The 21,525-nt window shown below is 37.9% G+C and overlaps 1 protein-coding gene across 1 annotated transcript; it reads right to left on the reverse strand.

The window, feature by feature from the left end:
* Positions 1-2,242: 2,242 nt before the first annotated feature.
* LOC104469980 (protein piccolo-like) lies at positions 2,243-16,374 on the reverse strand (the record flags this gene model as incomplete). Its single annotated transcript, XM_010084737.1, has 2 exons — positions 2,243-3,622; positions 15,123-16,374. Coding segments are annotated over 2 exons (2,632 nt in total), but the record flags the coding sequence as incomplete, so codon positions are not given.
* Positions 16,375-21,525: the final 5,151 nt, after the last annotated feature.

Genomic DNA, 21,525 nt, shown 5'->3' on the forward strand with positions numbered 1-21,525 from the left:
AATACATTATTTACACAACTCATTTGGGAGAGGAGAGGATGAGCTCCCTCTTCTGTCTCCCATCCTCATGAAAAGGAAAGTCAGGCTGTCCTCAGCCAAGCAAACTAACTCCTGTTGTCAAGGAAAAGTGTTTGCAAATTCTTAGCAAAAATCATTGGAAAAAAGAAAAGATGGAAAACTATGGACAGAGATGGAAATGTGTAGTGAAGGAAGAAGAAAATTCAAAAAGGAGCCCAAAAAATAAGTCAAAGAAAGGTATGAGGAAGTCAGACTACAGAAAATCAATAGTATTTCAAGCTCTGCATGTTCCAAAGAGCAGAAACAGAGAGAATTCTCTGTCTGTAACAGCTACGGGAAAAAAAGAAACAGAATACCAGCCTTCTCAGCTTGAAGAGAAGAAATACAGAAAGTATAAACGTGCACACCACAAGGTAGTCCCACACCATCACACTTAAGTCAACTCTAAAGAAGTCAATTCATGCACCAGGACCAGCGTAGTTGTCATTTTAGCACAGTTTTTCACCAGACCAGACCCATCTTGTTTCTGTGGTATTCTGTGTATGCATACAGAGTGCCTATGGAGAAAGTTAAGCATATTTTTCACATTTAAAACCTAAAGAAGTGTGTGTGTGTGTCTGTATGTGCACATGAGTGTGTGTGTGTGTACGGGGCAGGAGGTTGGACAGTGATGAAGCAATGTGTGTGTTTGATGGAATTCAGTGCATAAGCAACATTAAAACTCAATTGAATCCTGGCTTTCAATCACTGAACAATCTTCCTGTGTTTTCAGACCTTTCTTCCTGACCTAAATGACCACAAATACAGTAAACAACATATTCATAAGTTAGATAAAATGTGCTTATTATAGTAAGACAAATACCTTTCAAATGATAGTATATTCCAGAAAACAATCCACAAAAAAAAGCTTATGAAGACAACGTGGATGACCAGAGAGTTGAGAGTTTGTGTGTAGTATATTCCAGAAAACAATCCACCAAAAAAGCATATGAAGACAACATAAGGAATATTTTCCCTGCAACTTGCTATTTCTCACAACATTAGTTCTCACCTTAAGGCAGAGATGTGATAACCTTTAACGTTGGGCACCTCTAGTTTACTCATTCAGATTTCAAAGACACAACACTGAGGAGATGTGATAACCTTTAACGCTGGGCACCTCTAATTTTCTCATTCAGATTTCAAAGACACAACACTGATGGCCACTTTCCTCGTGTGCTACACAGACCAATTTACACATTTAAATTGCTCAGAAGTATTTTTAGGTGGTCTGCTTCTGTTGAGTTGAACTTGCCAAATTCATAAGGCAAGTAAGGTATGCCTCCACCTTTCTGTTAAGCTAGTATAAAGTTTCCAGTCCCCTTGCGAAAAAGTTATAAGAAAGGAAGGAGGGTAAAAACATGGAATGCGAGGAAACTGTTGAAAATAATTTGCTTAATTCTTTTAAACATAAGATGGCCCCACTGGATCTTTCTTGGGCAGTCAGTGCGAGGAAACTGTTGAAAATAAGTTGCTTAATTCTTTTAAACGTAAGTTGGCCCCACTGGATCTTTCTTGGGCAGTCATAGAAAAGGCACTTTCAAACTCACACTCCTTAATGAATGAAGTGACTTTGTGAACCTTACATTATTCACACCAAAAAATTACATATTTCACCACAGGTATCACTCAAACTTCAACCTTCCTAATGAGTACATCAGCGCGTACAAAGACTCTAGAGACAGAATGAGATGAATGGAATAAATGTAGGGATATATTAAACAAGAGGGAAGGGGAATAACTAAGCATTAACACATTCCTTCATTCAATAATTGTCTAATTCAGAGGTATTAAATAAAGAAGCACACATATTAATGTACAGTACTGAAGTGTAGGAAAATAACTTTATCCCATGATGACCGAAAGTACAGCAGTTTTCTGTATCATAGTAGCACCAATTTCAAAAGAGTTCATAACCACAATTAACTATCTGCCTATGCCTCAAAAACATAGCAACCAGCTGTACCAGACTCCCTTAATCTGCAGAAAATTAATTGGAAGCACTTTCTGACTACTGACCACATTTCATACAACACACATATTTAATTTTAAAAGCCCTCATATGCTGGAATATTCAAATTTTTCTTGACAATTCAATAGCTAAAAATCAGCTACAGACTGGTCTCCACAGCACAGGGAGCCTGCAGGTAAGAACACAGGGTAAATACAGACTCCATCACCTTACCTCAGCTATGTGCGGCATTGGGTTAAATCCACAGAGGTTGCACACAACTTTCTTGCACTCTGTACACGTATTAAAGTTGGGGGGATCCTTAGAACCAATATTTAGTCCAGTTTTACAAAGGGGACAAGACACTTCAGGCTGGCTGGCTTTCTCCAGTTCCAATTGGCCAGCAGGTCTCTTAGCTTCAGCACCCTGAGGCTTGCTATCTTTAGCCAAACCAGGTTTCTTTTCTAAACCAGATCCTTTAGTCATTGAAACATCCACTTTTGATGGCTCTGATTTCTCAGTCATAAGAGGCTTGGCTTCTTTCTTTACAGGACCAGCTTTTGGAAGAGGCTGAGCCTGACCGGTTTCTTTGGGGGCTGCCGGAGAGGCTGGAGGCTGTGATGAAGGCTGGGGCTGCTTCGCTGCAGGAGGCGGGGGTGCTGATGTCTGAGACCCTGGCTGACCCGCTGTGGAAATTAAATTCGAGGCCTGGCTGAAGATCGAAGCTCCAAATCCAAAGAGCTTCCCAGTAACTGTTTCTTGTGGTGTTGTAGGCTGAGGCTTAGGGGCATCAGTGATGCCTCCCAGATTAAGGCTGAAACGCCTTGATTGCTCAGGAGTTTTCTGAGGTGGTTGAGGCTGTACTGGTGCTGGCTTGGGGCCAGCCCCTGCTTGTGGGCCCTTGGGAGCTGGTTTGGTATCAGGCTTTGGGGCCAGTTTTGTTTGTAACTTCTTAGGATCATCTTTTGTTTGTGGTGCCTCAACAGGCTTTTGAGTTTTAGCATCTGGTCTAGTCACTGTCTGAGAGGCAAGCTTGGGATCTGACTTCTGCCGAGACACTTGTGGAACGGGTTTGGAATCTGGTTTATCCCCAGCTGGACGTGTGTCCTGCGATGGCTTGGCAAGCTCTGGCTTTGGGGAATCTGTCACTTTCGGCTGAGTTGGTGGAGGTCCAACACCTGCCAAATCCTGTTTCGGCCCTGGTGCTGCAGAGGTAGGCACAGCGTCTGTCACAGGCTTCTGTATACTGGGTTGCTTTTGCTTATCTTCAGCCTGTGTTGGCTTGGCCTGATCAGACTTTGGAGTAGGATCTGTTTTCTGGGACATCTGCTCAGCGTGGAGTTGTTTTGATTTTACAGAGGGAGACTCGGGCAAGGACAGTGGTTGTTTCTGTGGCAGGGGTTTTTTCGATTCTGCTAGCTGTGAAGGATCCAGTTTTGGAGAAGTATCTTTCTTTTGAAGTGGCTGTGGCTGGGGTGATGGTTTAGCTGTTGAAGGTGGAATGGGTGTCTTCTGTTTGGCTGGAGGCGGCTGTGGCCCAGGACCATGACCTGGTGCTAGGTCACCACCTAATGCTCTTTGCATCTGGCAGTTTAAACAGAGCCATTCCTTAATCTGTAGAAAAAATAAATTAAAGGGATTATAATTAAGATAGTTAATAAAATCAACAAAATAAAGGTTATTCTAATGTATGGCTTGTTGCAATATTTCAGTCTTCTGTGTAAAAAGGTAGAAATATTATCATTAATATTGTCTTGCAGTTAACATGCCCAATGGATCTTTTCATTCTTCTCCCCATTCCTGTGATTCGAGGTGTTGCTGAGCCCATGCTTCTTATGACTTCACATTCAGTGTACACACAGCTGAATATTGGAGGATAAAAACCCAGCAGAATGAAAAAATACACTGGAATTTCATGGGACCCAGCAGTAATTCATTTAAAATAATGATTTGCCAGAATATAAAAAAAAAGACAAATACTGCTAAAACAGTTTGACACATCAAGTCTGCTGACAGAAAACAATAAACAGAATTAAAACACAGCAAATGCATAATTGCCTTTAAGCATATATCTATCAAGCTCTTTGTACAGCTTATGGTTTTGGTAATAGTTTAAATTACTTGTATTGACAGTATACACATATCCAATGAATTAGGCACAGAGGCGTGTCAATGGACACCATATATTACACAGACTCACCAGCAATTTCAGGGCAAGTCTTCATTTGGAATCAGTGAGGAGCTTTGCCTAAGCCCTGATGGTATTTTAAGAGCCATAATGAGGTTTCCCGAAATTCCTTTGTTCTTAAAATAAGCTCTCAAGGTAATTACTGTACACCTGTATACAGTGGGCCCCTCTTTTCAACACAGAGAAGGAGTAAGGCAAATAATGTATTTACTCATGTTTCTCATCAATTTTAGTACCTCACAATTTTAAAACATTTTTTTTTCTCCTTCTCAAGAAGTACTACATGAGAGGGAGACTGTATTATCTAATAAGAGAGAAAACCCAATAATCCTAACTGGTCATCCCTACCTTTGCTTTTGTAAAGCCTCACAACCTGAGGAGAGATCAAACAGGTTAAAGCAACATGTGGTCAGGAAGCATCACATGCTATTTTACACATTTTCCATTGCTAGCAGAAACATTATAGGCAGCAAAAATGCCATTCAATATGGCACACAATCCCATGGGCCTACACCTGCCAGTAGATACTTAAGCAGATCATCTGTATCTCTACTCTGTTCTTCAGTCTGCATGTGAAACATAGGGTACCAGCTACAGCATTTGCATGCACCACTGCAACAGAGAGGAAGTGCAATTAGGAGGACATAGAATATAAGACTCAGATCTTTTCCCCTAAGGGTGAAGATTTCTGGATCCTGTTTCTCACTTAAGTCTGAAATCTCTACCCTACACTATGGGATTAATCTGGAGGTGCTACATGCAAAGAAAGATTTTTGTCTGCATAACGTCAGAGCTCACTGGAAGGAAAGAACTCTGATGTCATGGACTGAGGCAACAAATTCCATTATTCTGGTGTGCTCTGCCAGCCTTGTATCTTTCCAGCAGCAAAAATTAAAAGAAAACAGTTGGACGCAACTCCCTAAAATACAGTTATTCCAATTATTCAGCTAAACATGGTATATACACACACTCTGGAATATGAGCTCCCTATTAGTAACAGCTTCACAAAGAGATGCCCAGTTTTGGCCCCAGCTATAAGTTCACAGTAATCAAGTTACCATTCACAATAATGCTGCTTTTATCATCCATTTTCAGTGCAACTTTTTTAGATTGTTTAAACAACTCTCCCATCTACTCACAACCCATATAGCAAGTGACTTAAAAAGTTAAATCAGCTGAAACAAAATTGGAACACGTGTTTAAGCACTGCTTTGAATTATTAAAGGATTTCACAACTGCACAGAGGACCTGAGCGAAGACTACATTTAGCTTAACTTCCATCAATCTGTTTGATTGGTGATCAGCTCTCCTAGAAGTCCCCTGTCCAAGGGACAATTACTTGAAATAAGTAAATCTTCATTATGACACCTGATTTTAGATATTAACAATCTATTTTAATTAGATACATATTAATACCATTTCTGGATGAATTCTCAAGGGTTTTCTAGAAGGTTTAAATCTAATCAAAGACCACATGTAAGCCATATACTCTGAGCATCCACCTCAGCTGTTACAGCTGTCTGGCTTTGCCAAAACAATTGAGATTTCCTCTATGGTGGAGAAAGACAGGATCCTGTGAGGAGCTTTTCAATGGGTCTAAGTCACGAATGTCTTTTCCCGCTAACCACAGAACTTTTACAGAGATTTTGACAATGCACTTTTCATGGTGATTCACTGCTCCTTCTTCTTTCTGACACCTCCACTTTTTTTTTGTTTTTTTTTTTAATGAAAGTGATGTACTCTAAAGTAAGATGACCAGATGAAACCATGGCAGTAACAGGTGCCTACCTGCTCTCACTCAGCTTCCAGGAAATCTAATTTTAAGTCACTATGATACTTTTGAGGTCCCAGAAGAAGTAGCTGTAGGGTTGGGTGGGGCTACAGAATAAGTAGTCTGAATAATTAATATGTTTAATGTGTCCAGATTCTAACTGCATTTATAAGCATTTAAGCTTGTCTTCGACATGCAGCTGGCCCACTCTGACTCTACAACCTCACTGAAGTCCAAACAAAAGTTAATTCTCTACTATAGTTTTCAACATAATCTTGTGCAGAAGACAAAATGTTAACTGTTATTTTTTTCCTTATCTTAAAAAAAAAATATATATACATATATACACACATGCACTCTTGGCATTAAACTGAAACCTTTAAAACTAAAAATTAATTTGCTACTCCTACAGCTGAACTTCAAGATGGAAAATGTAGGAAGTTTTACTTCACTGTATTATTTTTTAAATCTTTCTGGTTTAGACATAAAATTCCTCCCATGCATTTCAGTGGGAGGAATTAAGTGCCAAAACCCTCAAGTCATTAAAGCTTACACACATCATCTTCAGACAAATACAAAACTGCACAAACTGTCGTTCTGTGACTGGAACTGCAGGAGTTCAAAATGAAATGCAGTGCATGATGCAGGTTTGTATCAGACACTGGTCTGTTCGTTCTGCTGCAATTACAGACATTTTCCATAAACTTTAATGGGAGCATGCTTCTGTTAAGTACAGATGCTCTTACATGTTATTGCAGATGAAGTAAAACTTACTGCAGCTGTAGATACCTAAAATATTCCTTAAAAGTCCTCGTGCACAGCAGCTCTATGACTTTCTAGTTTCTTTTTTCGTATTTCTCATATCTCTACACAGAATTTAAAGGCAAAAGTTTCCAGGGCAACACCTGAGCTTTTGCAGTTCCTGTCTACTTGTAAAGGAGATTCTTCTATGATGCTGAGAATCCCAAGCTGTCTACTTTTACACTGAGATACAAGGTGGGGGCTAGGTCTTACTTCTAGAAGAAATCCATGTGATTTTCTTCATCCTGAGACACATGCTATTAAGTGTCACGACTAGGACTGTAAATTTGTCAGATTTCTTGCAGCATTTTTGTTCAGATTTCAACTACTGAACACCAAAAGTGCTGCCTTGCTTTCTAACTCACTGATGTGGAAACTACATGCCATCATAACAACAAACAAGTAATTAAAATATATTTTATGTGTTCATCAGCCATAATATCTTTAAAAGGCTTCATAAAGACTCTACTAGTTGGGAGCACCAAATGAATTTATTCACAGTGTTTTAGTAACAACATCAATGAAGAATTACATTGAAGAAAATCACAGCACCACATTCCGTAGCTCACCTTTCTTTATTCATTCATAATCTGACTCCAATAACAAATGCGAGCTACACTTCAATTCGCCTTATCTCAAACAAAACCACCAGAACTAAAGGCAATCTGGAGCCTATTCCTTTCTGCAAAAGTGTTCAGATTTGTTCTAACTACACAAACCCATCAGAAGCAATAGGAAAATTGTCAAGAGAGTGAGTGTTATCGACTTGCAAGCTCAATTTCTATTCCTGCAGATGATGTAGAAGAAGAAGAGAATCCAGCTTGATTCTAAGATTCCAGATGTACTGTGAGAAATAAATTTTGACTTGCAGATTGAACATATTTTGTATAAAAATTACTGGCACACAATATGAATGTGGCACTCAGAAGCCATTTTAACAGTCCTTTTGCAGAACAGAGCTGCATTCTAAGGCAATGGGTCTCATCCTCATTTAGACCAGTCAGTTGGTACTATAAAAAGGAATTTTAAGATATGCATAAAGTATCCCTTTACATCTCCACAGAAATGTAAAGATTTATAGAGCCTTTACATCACCACAGATATGTAAATGGACTTCACTGACATTGCTCAGCACTGCCCCAAAGCTTTATTCACAAAAACCAGTTTTAGTCTGAAAACACATCAGCTTATTTAGTTCCTGACAATTTTAGAGAGGAGCGAGGAATCCAGATTTGGCTCTTAGCAGACATTTCTACCAAGATGACGAGAGAGAGAAACACAAAAATTAAAGCACTTGAGCCCGTGATTTTATGCAGCTTCATGTATGGTGGTAGAATACTGTAAGAGACAAGAAAATAGATCAGAAAATCCTGTTATGAACAAAAAAGAATAACTTCTATCACAGAAGAAACTGAATTAGTATGTCAATATGCAACTGAAAAGGTCTCCTAAACAAGACTGGGCAATACTAGAGACAAAGTTTTCCTTCTACACCATCCTCCCCTGAATAATATCTCAGCTATTTGAAGTAATTACACTGATACAAACATTTAACTATTGTACACAATATGCAACTGGTCCTCATTTGAGGCAAATAGATTATCACTACAAAATAAATACTTGCCTTTTATATATGATATCTGAAAGGAAGGTAACTAAGGAGTTTATCAGGAAACTCTGACTCAAGATGCTCACAAAAATGATGCTAGGTTCTGGTCAGCAGCAATGTTCCCCAGGTATCCATTCCACAAACCACAGCAATACAAGCACTGCAGCTTGATGCTAAACCAGTGCCTGAGCAAACTTTTTAAATACCCATTTTAAAAAACTATTTTAAAATGTTACTTAGCTATTTTAAAACTACTAAAAACATTACTGGAGGAATTGTGTTATGCAGTTATCACAATCTTAAAACATACTCCACTACTCTGCTTAAATTACTAATACAAAACCTATAGCTTGCATATGAACTATGAGTGTTTGGGGAACTATTACTTTATAGCTTATGCAACCAGAATCATATAGCAAAATAGTGAACATGATCTTTTGACATTTTTTTTTAACACCAGTATTTCAAAATATCTAAAGTTAGTTTTTATAGCCAAACGTGTTTAAGCTGCCTCATGCTTAGGACAAGGAAAAAGACTTTTTAAACACAGCTCAGTGCACTGCATCATGCATCACTGCAACAAATGCTGATTGCTTTCATTAACTGCATCTAGATTTAATATACTACAAATGTGGATGATTAACAAAAAAATATAACTGCAAATCAAGAGAGCAGCAAAGAGAAGGTTAACCAAGTTCATCTGTGCTGCACAGACCACATGCGAGTGAATATCGCTGGGATTTGAAAACGGATTATGCTGTCTGGTCAGAGCAGGGCTGGGCCACGCTTCCTGCCCAGTGATTACCCAGCAAACAGCATCTCCCCATCACATGGCCTCACATAGTAGTAAATTACAGTTGCTGAGCAACAGCAATACTGGCACAGATGGCTCACTGCAGTTGACATCTTTAGCTATGCAGATTAATTTATTATTTACTTGTGTTAAAAACTGGACAGGACAGGTTTTCTGGGCTAATGAATAAACACTCCCAACATATTGTAGAATATTGCCCAATTAAAATATTAAGAAACTATTTGTCATGCATAGGTGGTTGCTTCTTTCTGTGTCAATACTATCTAATCCTAAATGTAAAGGAGAAATGTAGGCACATAGTCTTCCTCTGAGAGAGAAATAGTGTGAAAGTGTATTCAAAAATATTCCACAGAGAGAAACCATATTCTGTACTTCCATAACCCCTCTCTTTGAGGATCTTTACAATTTTGACAAATGCCCATGTGGCAGTTGTAGCTAGGGGCAGAACTAAAGGAGCTATACTAACTTCTTTTCATCACAAAAATTGTGAATAATCTTCACTTCCATATCAGTTACAGTATTAGTAACACTGGAACACCCCAAATATTCTTTGGACCAAAACAAATATTTCACACAGAAATATTTCAAAGTTTGATCATTTTTAAAAGACAACTAAACAAGGCTTGTTTGCATCTGCTCTGATCAGTTTGGATCCAGATGAAACTCCATCCTCTTTTACAGAACACCTCTAGCTTTGCATTGGTGCAGTTATGAGTTGATATCTAAATTAATACTTTGAGAAGCTAAAAAGAGCTTTCTCAGGTGTAACATATTTCTTTACAATTTAGGATTATAACAGCTGACGGTCAGGTTCAAGTTCTTAATTTTTTTTCTAATTTGTTCTGCATTACTTATAACACCCTGAAAATCCACCCAAGTCTAAATTTACACAGGGCATACAGTTTCAAAGCTAGTTTTCCTGGGATTGAAAAGCTTAGACTTTTTGGCATGTCACTATCCACCGTGATGGCAGGTTTATTTTTGTTTATGTGTCATTTCCAGTCCGCATTGCATTCTGGTTGTTATGCAGTACTGCAACACAGCAGGGTCTAGACTGTAAATGGCAGGGAATATTTCAATTCAATCAATAGCTTCCTTTACTCTCATGTAATCGGCAAAGGTTTAATGCAGTAATTTATATTAATTTTATTGTAAGTATAAGCAAAACTTATCTGGATTCACCACAAGAATTAGAGTCATCTTATATGAACAGTATTTTTCATTATTATATATTCCTTTCCCTGTATGAGTTACTAATAATAACTGAAGAAAATTAATGCATTTCTGACTGCTTAAATTCCCTTTAGTTACTGAAAATACTTCATGCCCAAGTATTTGCTGCTGTTTAGGATACTTGGAGATGTGGGATGTCAATAAAAACAAATACATATAGTGAAAACCGTTATGAGAATTTGAACCAAATCATAATACTCTTAAATCACCAAAGGTTGTGATAGGATTGTACATAAAAATGGAAGCAGAAAGAAAGAGTAAAATTCAAGGCTGTAGTACCTAGAGCAACCAATACAGAAAATTCCTAGCTCTACCAAAAGAAAACAAAACAAAAAAAACCCTAGATATCTTCCCCCCCAAAAAATACAATAACAAAGATGACAATATTTTCAGATTAGGTTAAAAAAAAAAATCTTTTTCCTGATGAATTGAAAAATAAAGGCATAGATCCAGTAAAATGTTCTGCTTATCTGAGATCATACCCTCCACTTTGGGAGACTCAGCCTTTTTTCTTTTCCTCCTCTTTTTTTTGCCATTAGGATTAAGTCAACTTTGATACAGTTTCAAAAACAGACAGAACCAATAAAATATTTTTAGAACTCACTTTGCCTCCATCCAGAGGAGCTTTTGGCAAGTAAACAAATCCTACATCAATATACACATCTTCACATTCTCTGAATGTGCGATTTTCAACAAGCATCTAAGTAAAAAATTACACCTGGCTCCAAGACTAATTTTAAATGGTCTCTCAAAAGCATACTGAAACAGTGGATGAAACATGGACTGATGTCGATAAAATGCATGAAAAATAATCCCCCCTAAAAGCTACCTAGAAGACAGGCATCCACACATGCACACATACTCATCAAGGGTAGGTTCATGGAGCAGAACATACAACCAAGTTTCCAACATTAACGGCTTTAACACTCCACTTGATCATCAACTTTACAGATGTCCATCATAAAGACAATAAGGATATATTTTTATATTTTAAGCCATTTTTCAGCCTGTGTTGCATGTATTTTCTAATAACTAGTCCACAGGGGATGAAAATTTACTCCAGCTATCAAGCATATGCACTGATCATTTAGATTTAATTGCAGCAGTTCATGCTTTTTCCCTAGCTTTATCAGAAACTATACGTAAGTGTTTAACAAACTCAGATGTCTTTGCTCATTTTCAGAAAGCCTACTCCTATTCGTATGACCAAGAGGGCTGAATCATTTTTGGGAAGTGCTGGCTTCTGTTACTAATGGCTCATGGGACGGGTTTTGGCAAAATATTTTTTTTAAATTAGAAAAATTAATCACCATGTAATCAAATAAATACACACCTGCCAAAAGGTTCTGATGTATGTGAAAGGAAAATGGAATACAGTACCAGTCATCAAACCTGTTTATATAATTTTTTTCCATTACTTTATGCAACTGTTGCTAGGCAGTCATGTGCCATGGTGATGAGTGGAGTGTGAATACCTAGACAGATTAGAGAGACATCTGTTACTGAACACGTTATGTATAGCGTGTTTTCTCTCTAGACTGCTCTACAAAACCAAGATACCAACCATCTCTTGACCAAGGGGACCGCAGTGTCAGATGGTTCAGAGAAACAGCTCAAGGGGTCTGACCGTGTGGCAATACAGGTATCACTTTCTGCTCTTAGTTACACAGTTCTCTCCAGCAAGTTAGAACGGACAGAGTGTATGTGTAGAGGTGTACGTGAAAAGAATTAAAACAAATTTTTAAAATCAGCAATTTTTATAATGGTTTTACAATGCATGCAATCTGCTTCCTGAGACAGTTTGTAAAGCCTGCTGTATCCTTTCCAGAATCAGCTAGAAATGTAGAATATAGAGACATTTAGAAAGATCTATATTGGGAAAGGAATTCATTAAGTAATTGGTTTTGAAAATTGAACTATCCTGTAAGAAACTGTTAAGAGGAATATCTTAAGAAGATAGTCCAAGCAGTTGTACAGGATAAAATGTTAGAGAACAGAAGTAATATAATTTATTTTCTAAGTAAATGCCTTTCACTCTTCCCACATGCAATTTGAAATAAAAGGTGAACGTATAGAGTCAGTAAGTGCACGGGTAAGAGACAAAGACTTTTGGTCAATAACACTTTAGGAGATCTTAAAATAAGAGAAGCCAAACAAAAACAACTTTCACCATAATCAAGAAAACTGACAGCTAAGACACAAACCATGGTTTTCATTCTACACAGGAAGAAACGGGTAAACAATTGTAATGGAGGAATCAGAAATGTTTGTTAATAAACTAAATATTGAAAGGGAAACTAGAAGGAAAGTTTGATAATAACTCAGGTGGGACCCTTTGCAGCTGAAATATGTCAAATTTTTGTATGTGCCAGGGCAGGTTCTACTACTTTGCTCCAACTGTTCAGTAATAAAGTCAGATGTGATTTTCGTTGCACTTGACTGCAGATAGGAGCAGGACACCCACAATGAAGTTTCAGCAAGACAGCTGGTGGTGCAAAGCTGAGCAAATGAGAAAAGTCTGAGTGGGAGTCAGGAGATTGGAACTAATAGCTGAATAAATTAGACATCCAATACCTTCATTTACTGAAATGATTTCATCATGAAATAAATGCATATCCTGTGTTTATTTCAATGTGTAATATGAAATTCAAATCTGCTTTTACATATGTATGCAATCAGTTAGTCTTAAATGCAGCTGTATTTATTGTTTTAAAGTCCTGAATTTCACACTTAGAGAGTACTCACTTCAAAAACTAGTAGTTATTCATGGAATTTCCAAATACTTTGAGATCTTCGATAAACTCTCGCTCTCTCTCAAAATCCAATTCATTTTGACATACCAAAGTTGTTGACCATTTCCATGGGAAATATGAAGTTTTTAAAGGAAGACAACCCTGGAGCTCCAAGAGACTCCAGGAGCACACTACAGAAATAAACAACTCAGCACGTTCAAATAAATGTAAGAAATTTTGGTCTAAAAACATTCTGTCAGAACTTGAAGGTACAGTTTTCTTACAAAAGTTCCTCTTTGACTTTAACATCCATGTACCACATTTCTTGTCCATTATACATAAATACACCTTTTTTTACCCCAAACTATCCAGAAAGACATGCTTTACAACCATTCCTCATATAGGCCCTGGGAATACAATCTTTGAACACCTGGTTAGTTGCAGATGATCTGAAATTTCTGCACACCACTGTTCAGGTCACTTCTTTTCCAGTCGAAGCATTAATGCCTGTTATCTCAATCCTGAATTTCCATAAACTCAAATGAGAGTACACTCCTAAACAATGCAATGCACTACCAGTGATTACTGTGATTAGTCTTTCAGGTTTAAATTTGCAATTTTAAGAACAAATTAATAAATAACATACTTGCTAGACACAAAAAGCCTGCTGTTTGTTACCAGGTGCCCACCTAAAAGTGTCACTAATAAACATAAGCACTGGAAAGAAATCTAACTGCTCGGAATGTTTTTAAATCATTGTAGTACTGAGCAAACAGGTTGCCCAGAAAGGCTGGGGAGTCTCCATTCTTGGAGATATTAAAAAATGACTATGAGCAACCTGCTTTCAGTGACCATACTTGGATCAAAGGGTTGGACTACACAAACCTCCAGTAGACCCTTTCAGCCTCAGCGATTCTTTGATGCAATTTTAAATGTAGGGATATTATTTGTCAGATTCAAAATATAGTAGCAGTCTGTATTTCTTCCTATCAGCATCTCTGATCAGCGAAACTAATACCAAAACAAGACAAAACCAAGCTTCCTAAATACCCCTTCTGGCTACCACTGCTTAGTCTTCAGTGTCAGGTCTGCTATGCTTGAATTTCTATAAATTTATAAAAGTGTTGGTACTGAAAACAAACCCAAACTACGTATCAAATTTAAAATTAGCATATCAGGGTGTACGAGAAGCTGTTCAAGCAGTAAGAAGAGATCAGACACTCATATGAAGCCCTATTCCCATGCAGAGTATAGAAGAAGGATATATACAAGCATATAAAACAAGCTACGGCAAACATCAGATTAAAATAAGTTCATTTGAATTCCTAGTACCACTTTCTATGCTGTTCCTATGTTATATAATTACAGCAAGAATGGTGATCAAGGTTAGAAATACTCCACAGAGATCTCTTTTGTAGCATCCCACAAGAATGAAATAACCTGAGTATCACCAAGTCAAAACTCCTCTCTCAGGCTTTCAGCTAATGAACACTCACACAGATACAAAGCAAATCCACCCCATACCATTTTCCAAAACACACAGTGGAGTTATGAAGAGCCATTTTTGTATTTTTTTTGCTCAGTTAGTTCTAATAGCAGCAAATTTTACTTATTTATAAACTTATTAGCACATGACTATTGTGGTCAGACAATTAGCCAATGAGTGCTTAAAAACAAGTGAAATGGCAAAAAAGGTCACACTGGGGTTCCTCCTCTTTTTATGTGAAGAAATGAGAACACACTGCTAAACACTGTACAAATAGAGAACCATTACCTTTTTTTTTCCCCAATTTCATCCCTTTTCACTTGCAAGCAGTTTTCTCATATAACAAGTTTGGTGAAAAAAATCATGCTAAGGCCTTAAGTGATCATGGTGATGCACTGTAACACACGTGATGTTGCAGCATAACAAAGGTAAACTTAGTTTTGTGCTCTGGTAGCAAACATCACTTTAAAATCTACTCACCTCTGTTAAATGAGGATTCGGATTGAATCCACACAGGCTGCAGACTACAGTATGACACTGTGTGCACGTGTTGTAATTGGCCTTTTCTGGAGTGTGCAGCAGCAGTTCCGTGGTTGTGCAAAGTGGACAGAAGGTTTTCTTTGGGGTGGACTCAGCAGGTTGGGTTGCACCAACTTGCTTTTGCTGTGAGGGTTTTTCAGGCCCTGGCTGCTGGGCTGGGGCTTTTGTAAGTCCTGGTGGTTGTGCCGGCAGCTTTGCGGCCCCTGCAGTCTGAGAAGATGGTTTTGTAGGTCCTGCCTGTGGTGGCACTTGTTTTACAAGCCCGGTTTGCTGTGGAGGTGGCTTCCCAGGTCCAGTCTGCGATGGTTGTTTTGCAGGTCCTGTTTGCTGAGCAGATGGCTTTTCATGTCCAGGTTGCTGAGAAGGCTGTTTTGGAGGCCCTGCTTGCTGGGAAGATGTCTTTACAGGACCTCCTTGCCGTGCTGGCTGTTGAGATGGTTGCTTTACAGGTCCTGGCTGCTGCGATGATGGTTTTGTGGGAGGTGGCGCTTGGGATGATGTTCTAGCATTGTCTGATTGCTGTGGTGATGGTTTTGTTAGGCCCGATGAAGGTTTTGCAGAAACTTGTTGTTGAATAGGCTTCGTTGGTTCGGACTGTTGGGGCTGAGATTTTTGTGGTCCTCGTGGCTGGGGTGGTTGTTTCGCTTGCTCTGGCTTTGAGTCTGCTGGGTGACCAGGGCCTGGTTTCTGAACTTGCTTTGGTTCCCCAGGCTGCTGCTGCGGAGGCACTGGTTTGGAAGACTCGGTTTGCTGGGGGGTAGGTCTGACAGGTCCTTGTTGAACACCTGGCTTTGGAGACTGTTGTTGAGATGGGTGTTTTGCAAGGCCCCTCTGCTCCTCAGGTTTCCCTTGCTCTTTCTGGGCAACTTTCTGTTTCCTGCTGGCTTCTTCATGGGCTGCATCTGAATCCGATATCAAATCAAAAGGATTGAATTTGTTCACAACTGAAGTGACTGCACTAAGTGGATTGGCTTCTGAGAGAAAACTGGGCATCATACTTGGCTTCTGATCTTCTTTAAAATCAGTTCTGGACTTTGATTCCCTTAGACTAATAGAAGAAGGGCTCCGCCCAGGTGCCCGTTTTTCTGTCTTCAGCACATCTACTGTTCTGCTTTTACTTAAACTTGGTGGTCCCGGATCTGGAGGCTTACCTGGTTGCCTGAGAGGGTGGCTTGTATCAAGCTCAGGATGTCTGCAGACAGAAAAAGTAATAAAATTAAAATAATGCAGAGTACTAGAAAAATGACATAAAATAAGATGTATCTGTGACCCTGGAAGTGCTCTGGTAACACTGTAAAGTTTCTCAAATGCTTAAGTGTTTGCAAGACCAAGGCTTATAACATAAGGTGCATGTAAAAAGTATTTAAATAAAAATTCTTGTTCTATAAAGGCTTATACAATTACCCACTCAGACTGATTTATTTTTTGAAAATAATCTAATACTACAATAATTTTTAACCAGATAAATTTCTCTTCAGAAATCTCCAGAACTCAAAGCTACAACTTTCTATTTTACCTAAATCCAAATTACTAACTCTCCATTCTATCCCTTGGGACACAAACATGGGGAGACAGAGAAGACAAAAAGAAACTAAAGTGTCAGAAAAACAGCAGATCAAAGCACAGCCATACAAGAAAAACACTGCAAAATACAAAATGTTTGTACTTCTGTTTTGTGTACTTGTACAAAATTTTGATATACTTAGAACTTAATATACAGCAGGCATTTAAACACCTAAAATCCAGGTGCATTAAGAAGTACATACTTCTTTTTAAAGTATGTACTTTGCCACCTATCCACTCACAAGTCAGAATAATTTTCAGTCAGATAAAGCCAATTCACACAATTGGTCCTGAAGATTATTATTTTTTTAAACAGAATTACTATAAAACTTCCTCCCAGCATCATCCAATAATTCATATTGCCCAGCAATAAAAAGAAAATATCTCATTACGTAGTGATTTTTCCCAATTCTCTAACAATAACATTTCACTGTGTTTTCATATAGAATAAACTAAAACTAAGACCGTACAAACCAAAATCAAGATAATGTCTTCATATGTGGCACAGTATTCTACTTGTTGCTATACTCAGCTGCAGCTGGAGGAAATAATATTGTATTCAACACTCTTACTAATGGATGTAGTAAAATATTCTATTCAGTGCTATCATTGTGCTTTTGCTGGAGGATACACTGTTCTCTTCAGTGCCACAACAGTGTTGCAAATCAGTTTCCCTTTGGGAGATCCAGTTAACTGTGAACTTGTTCTTGCTCACATGGCATTTCCTCTTGGGCGCTCGTGAGCAAAACAAACCATCACTCATTCCATTTAACTGTATTCCTTAATTTTGAAAAAAAGAATTGCATAATTCTGTTTAAGAGTTTTATCAGAAGTCTGCGGAATTATATATAGTAGACACATTAAAAAAAATATTTTAGACTGGTAATGTTGCCATGGGTTTACTCTTATTTCTCATTAAAATTTAGAGTTTTCATTACATCCCTAGCAATGGCAATATAAGAGGATAAATCTAAGTGGTAGCCGTTTCTGTGCTCATACTTCTCACAACGTATTATTTTCTCATAATCTCATATCTGATTTTTAAATTAAAAATTTCCACATGAAATGTTTGTTAAGGACAATCTATTTCCAGCCTTCCATAACTCCATTTACCCTTTCGTAAAATTATTGGCCGTAATACTGGGAAGTTTACAACCTTAATGTGCAACCCACTGAAGTGACTAGGTGTGTTTCCATTGGCGTCAGTGAACACTGATTAACTCATTATTCATAAAGAGGATAATTCAGAAAAGCCCAACAATAATCTAATTCCTTCAACCATTTTTCATTTTCACTTGTTAAAAATCAAGTTTATATTCTCATTAGCAACTAGGTAGGTCTACTTGCAGTTCTGCTTCTTGCTATTTAGATAAGCACTCTAGGTTTATCTTAAGAGGTACTGTTTAATCAGTGAAATCACTTCAACTAGTCTATTAGTGGCAGTCTGGTACACTTCCAGCAGTCACGTTTGCAAGTGTCCAAAACGTTGGAAGGTTTCATTCAACAATGCTAAGAGTGACAAGAGAAAAAAAGAAAAAGGTCAATGGTACTATTAAAACTCAAGTCAGGAAACAGGGTACCGTGCCCAAACCTGACAGTGTGAAGGTAGAAGGAAAATTAAAAAAAAAAAAACCAAAAAAAACAAACACACAACCCTTAGACCTGGTTTTAGAAGTTTAACTTGGACTTTAACAAGAATAAGTAACTGTGGATCTCAACTAGTACAGAGCTCTCCTCCAGCTTTCATTTTTGTCAAAATAATGTCCTCCATAAATCTCCACCTGACCAGATGCCAGGACCTGAAATGAGATTAAACACCATGAATCTAGGAAAAAAAAAAACTCAGGTGATTCTGCAAGGCTGCTGGTGTATTCTGAACACCAGACTTGCCTTTATACATTACAACGTTTCTAAGCAATGGAGACAAGAGTGTGGTTAACTAGTGGAAGAAAAAGCCTTGAAAAGACAAGCTTCTTGAAAAATGTTACCTCTGTCAAAAGCTTACTCCATTTAGTTTTAGATAGATGGAAGTTGAAACCTTCTTTTCTAGAATTATTTTACAATCAGCTATAGACTGACATTGAACAAATTTAATTAATCTAGAGAATCAGAAATCCTAAAAAAAAATTCTCTTTAATTGACAAGAATTTTCTTATTTTATAACCATTGTTTTAATGTCTTCTGTCCAGACTCAGCAAGCAAAATCATTTAGCCCTCCCTCCCCCAATTCTTTTTTTTTGTGCTGCTACATTTCTCCTCACTTTGGCCTTGATTCACAGAGCTCATCTTTATTCATCTACATGAATATTACAGCCAAATCAAAGCTTACTTTGGAGTCAAGAGGAGATTTAACATAAAGACTATTGGTCTAGATCCTGAAAACCATAACTATAAAAAACCTAATTAAAAAGGCATGTCTTTTTCCCATTCACCAGTATAAATAGTTTTAAAGAGAAGTGCAATAACTACATAACTCCAAGACATTTAGATCTTTTCATATGTACAGACACGTTGTGTATAAACTTACGCATACGCCTAGTGGCTAACTTTTTTAAGTCAATAGAGTGATGGCATTAACAACAATACCTATTTCTTCTGGAAAATACACCATAAACTCAGTAAGACTTCTTAGCATTTCCTCTCAAAATGCAGCATTTTTTTTTTGTTAATGTCTACTGTGAACAACTTAACAAACTGACCACCCCCCCCCCCCAAAAAAAAAACCAAACAAACAAAAAAACAACCCAGCTGCATTAGATGGTTCATATATTCAGTCTGGTCATCTAATCCTTTCAGATGATGTGGAACAATTCCTCAGCAAGTGGACACTAACACATTACAGAGTCATTCAACGAAGCTAGAAGAACTGGAACTTGCTTACAAATTGACTGCGTATGTTCCAGCTAAACTGCGTAACCATGAGTTTTCTGAAGACTGGTAATTGAAATAGGATAGAATGACTTCCACTGGTGCTAAGCACCCCAAACTCTTGGCTGCAACCTAGAGACTAAAAATGTTCAAATTAAAAAAAAAAAAAAAAAAAAAAAAAAGGTACATTTGATTTAGGAAGTTCAGTTTAGGTGCTCTAGATCCAAATGCTTATATTAAAAAGCATAATAAATATTAATTGCATTTACTTAGCTACTGCATTTTTGAAGACTTAAAAGCTCAAAGCCTATAAAAGTCCTAGAAGCTACAGCATGTATTTTATGGGGGTCAAGGTGCAACTATGTTACCTGGTACATACATTACTTACTATTAAAAAGTCTGTAGTTGCAAAAATTGTTACTTCAGGATATCATCAGTCATGAGGAATTTGTACACTTCCAGACTTGGGTTACTTTGGGAGGGGAATGAAAGCATTTAGAATAGGAAATAATTATTAGTCTCTCAGGTAGGACTGAATAACAGCTAATGTTATATCAGAAATCGCAGAGGAAAAATCTAGTTAACAACATGAAAAAAACTAACAGTGCAACAGGGACACCATCATAATGCAATGCTATATAAACTGGAAGACAGAATTCCTCTTTTGATCACTGTTTCACTCACTTAACATTTGGACTGGCACAACCATGCCAGAAAAAAAGCTGTTGGGAGCAACAGCTGTAAAGCATCTATTAAGAGTTATTCTACACATCTGATTTATTTGGCCACATCAACTGAAAATAAAAGCTTGAAGATAAGGAGCCTGAGTCTCAGCAGGCTAGCTCTTCACTTAAGTGGAAGTCTGGAAGAGGCTACTCCTTAGTCCTTAGAAAAGTCTTAGTCCACAGGTTTGGATCAGGTTCTTAACAATTCCCATCTTTCTTAGTAGATCTCAACAGAAATAGAGGTGTGCAAGAGGAGCAAGTAAAGCCACAAAACAAGAGGAGAGACAAGTAGTAACCTCATTACAGCACAACAGGCACAAAGATGCTATGATGGGAACTGCTACAACCCCACAAGAGAAGGTAGTTGATAGGTTACTGCACTGAATGTTAAAACATCAGTTTTGACTACAAGTTAAAAGGCTGTAACTCACAAATACAGAGTACCTTTACTTTAAATGGAGAGTGCAAGTATGGTGTGCTAACAAGATCAAAGTAGTTTCTGACATCATAAATACATCTGTAGGAAAGCAGCCATTTATAAATGCAGAAATATTCACATTGCAATGAGTTTAGCCTGTTCTAAAATCTTCCAAGAACATTTATATGACTTTTTACTGCAACATCAGCATGAAACAATAAACTTTTACAGTCTTTGTGTCTTTGCTCATAGACTGTTATACAAAAGGGAATTCTGAGCTTAGTTTAACTGAACTAAGCAATTTGATTTTTTTTTTTTTCCATTAAGGTTTATAGATGCTGGGTACAGCCCTGAACTGAATGGAAAATTATATTTTACATAGAGTGTTAATACCTGTTTAATAATTATGCAAGACATAAAATAGGAAGGTTTTACTTCCAGCTTCAAAAAATGGAGACCATCATCTCAGGTATAATCCAAGTCACTTCAGTAGTTTGCCCAAGGATGAATTTGGTCCCACCCTCCTTGTTGCTCTTCCTCTAGAATTCACTTATACAAACCTGATATTATATAAACTCAATAGGCATTTATCTAGGGTGAGGTCAATACACAAGAACTGTGTTGAACAATCAGTCGAAGATGCTCCTTTCAGCATCCTCCTTCAAGACAAGACACACACCCAGCCCCGGAGACGAAGAGCAACTGAGACGCGGGCCCGGCCGAGGGGCCGGGGAATCCGACGAGTTCAGAACCGTGGACAGGGGCACGG

Source organism: Pterocles gutturalis, unplaced genomic scaffold, assembly GCF_000699245.1.
Source record: "Pterocles gutturalis isolate BGI_N339 unplaced genomic scaffold, ASM69924v1 scaffold9775, whole genome shotgun sequence".
NCBI classification, from domain to species: domain Eukaryota; kingdom Metazoa; phylum Chordata; class Aves; order Pterocliformes; family Pteroclidae; genus Pterocles; species Pterocles gutturalis.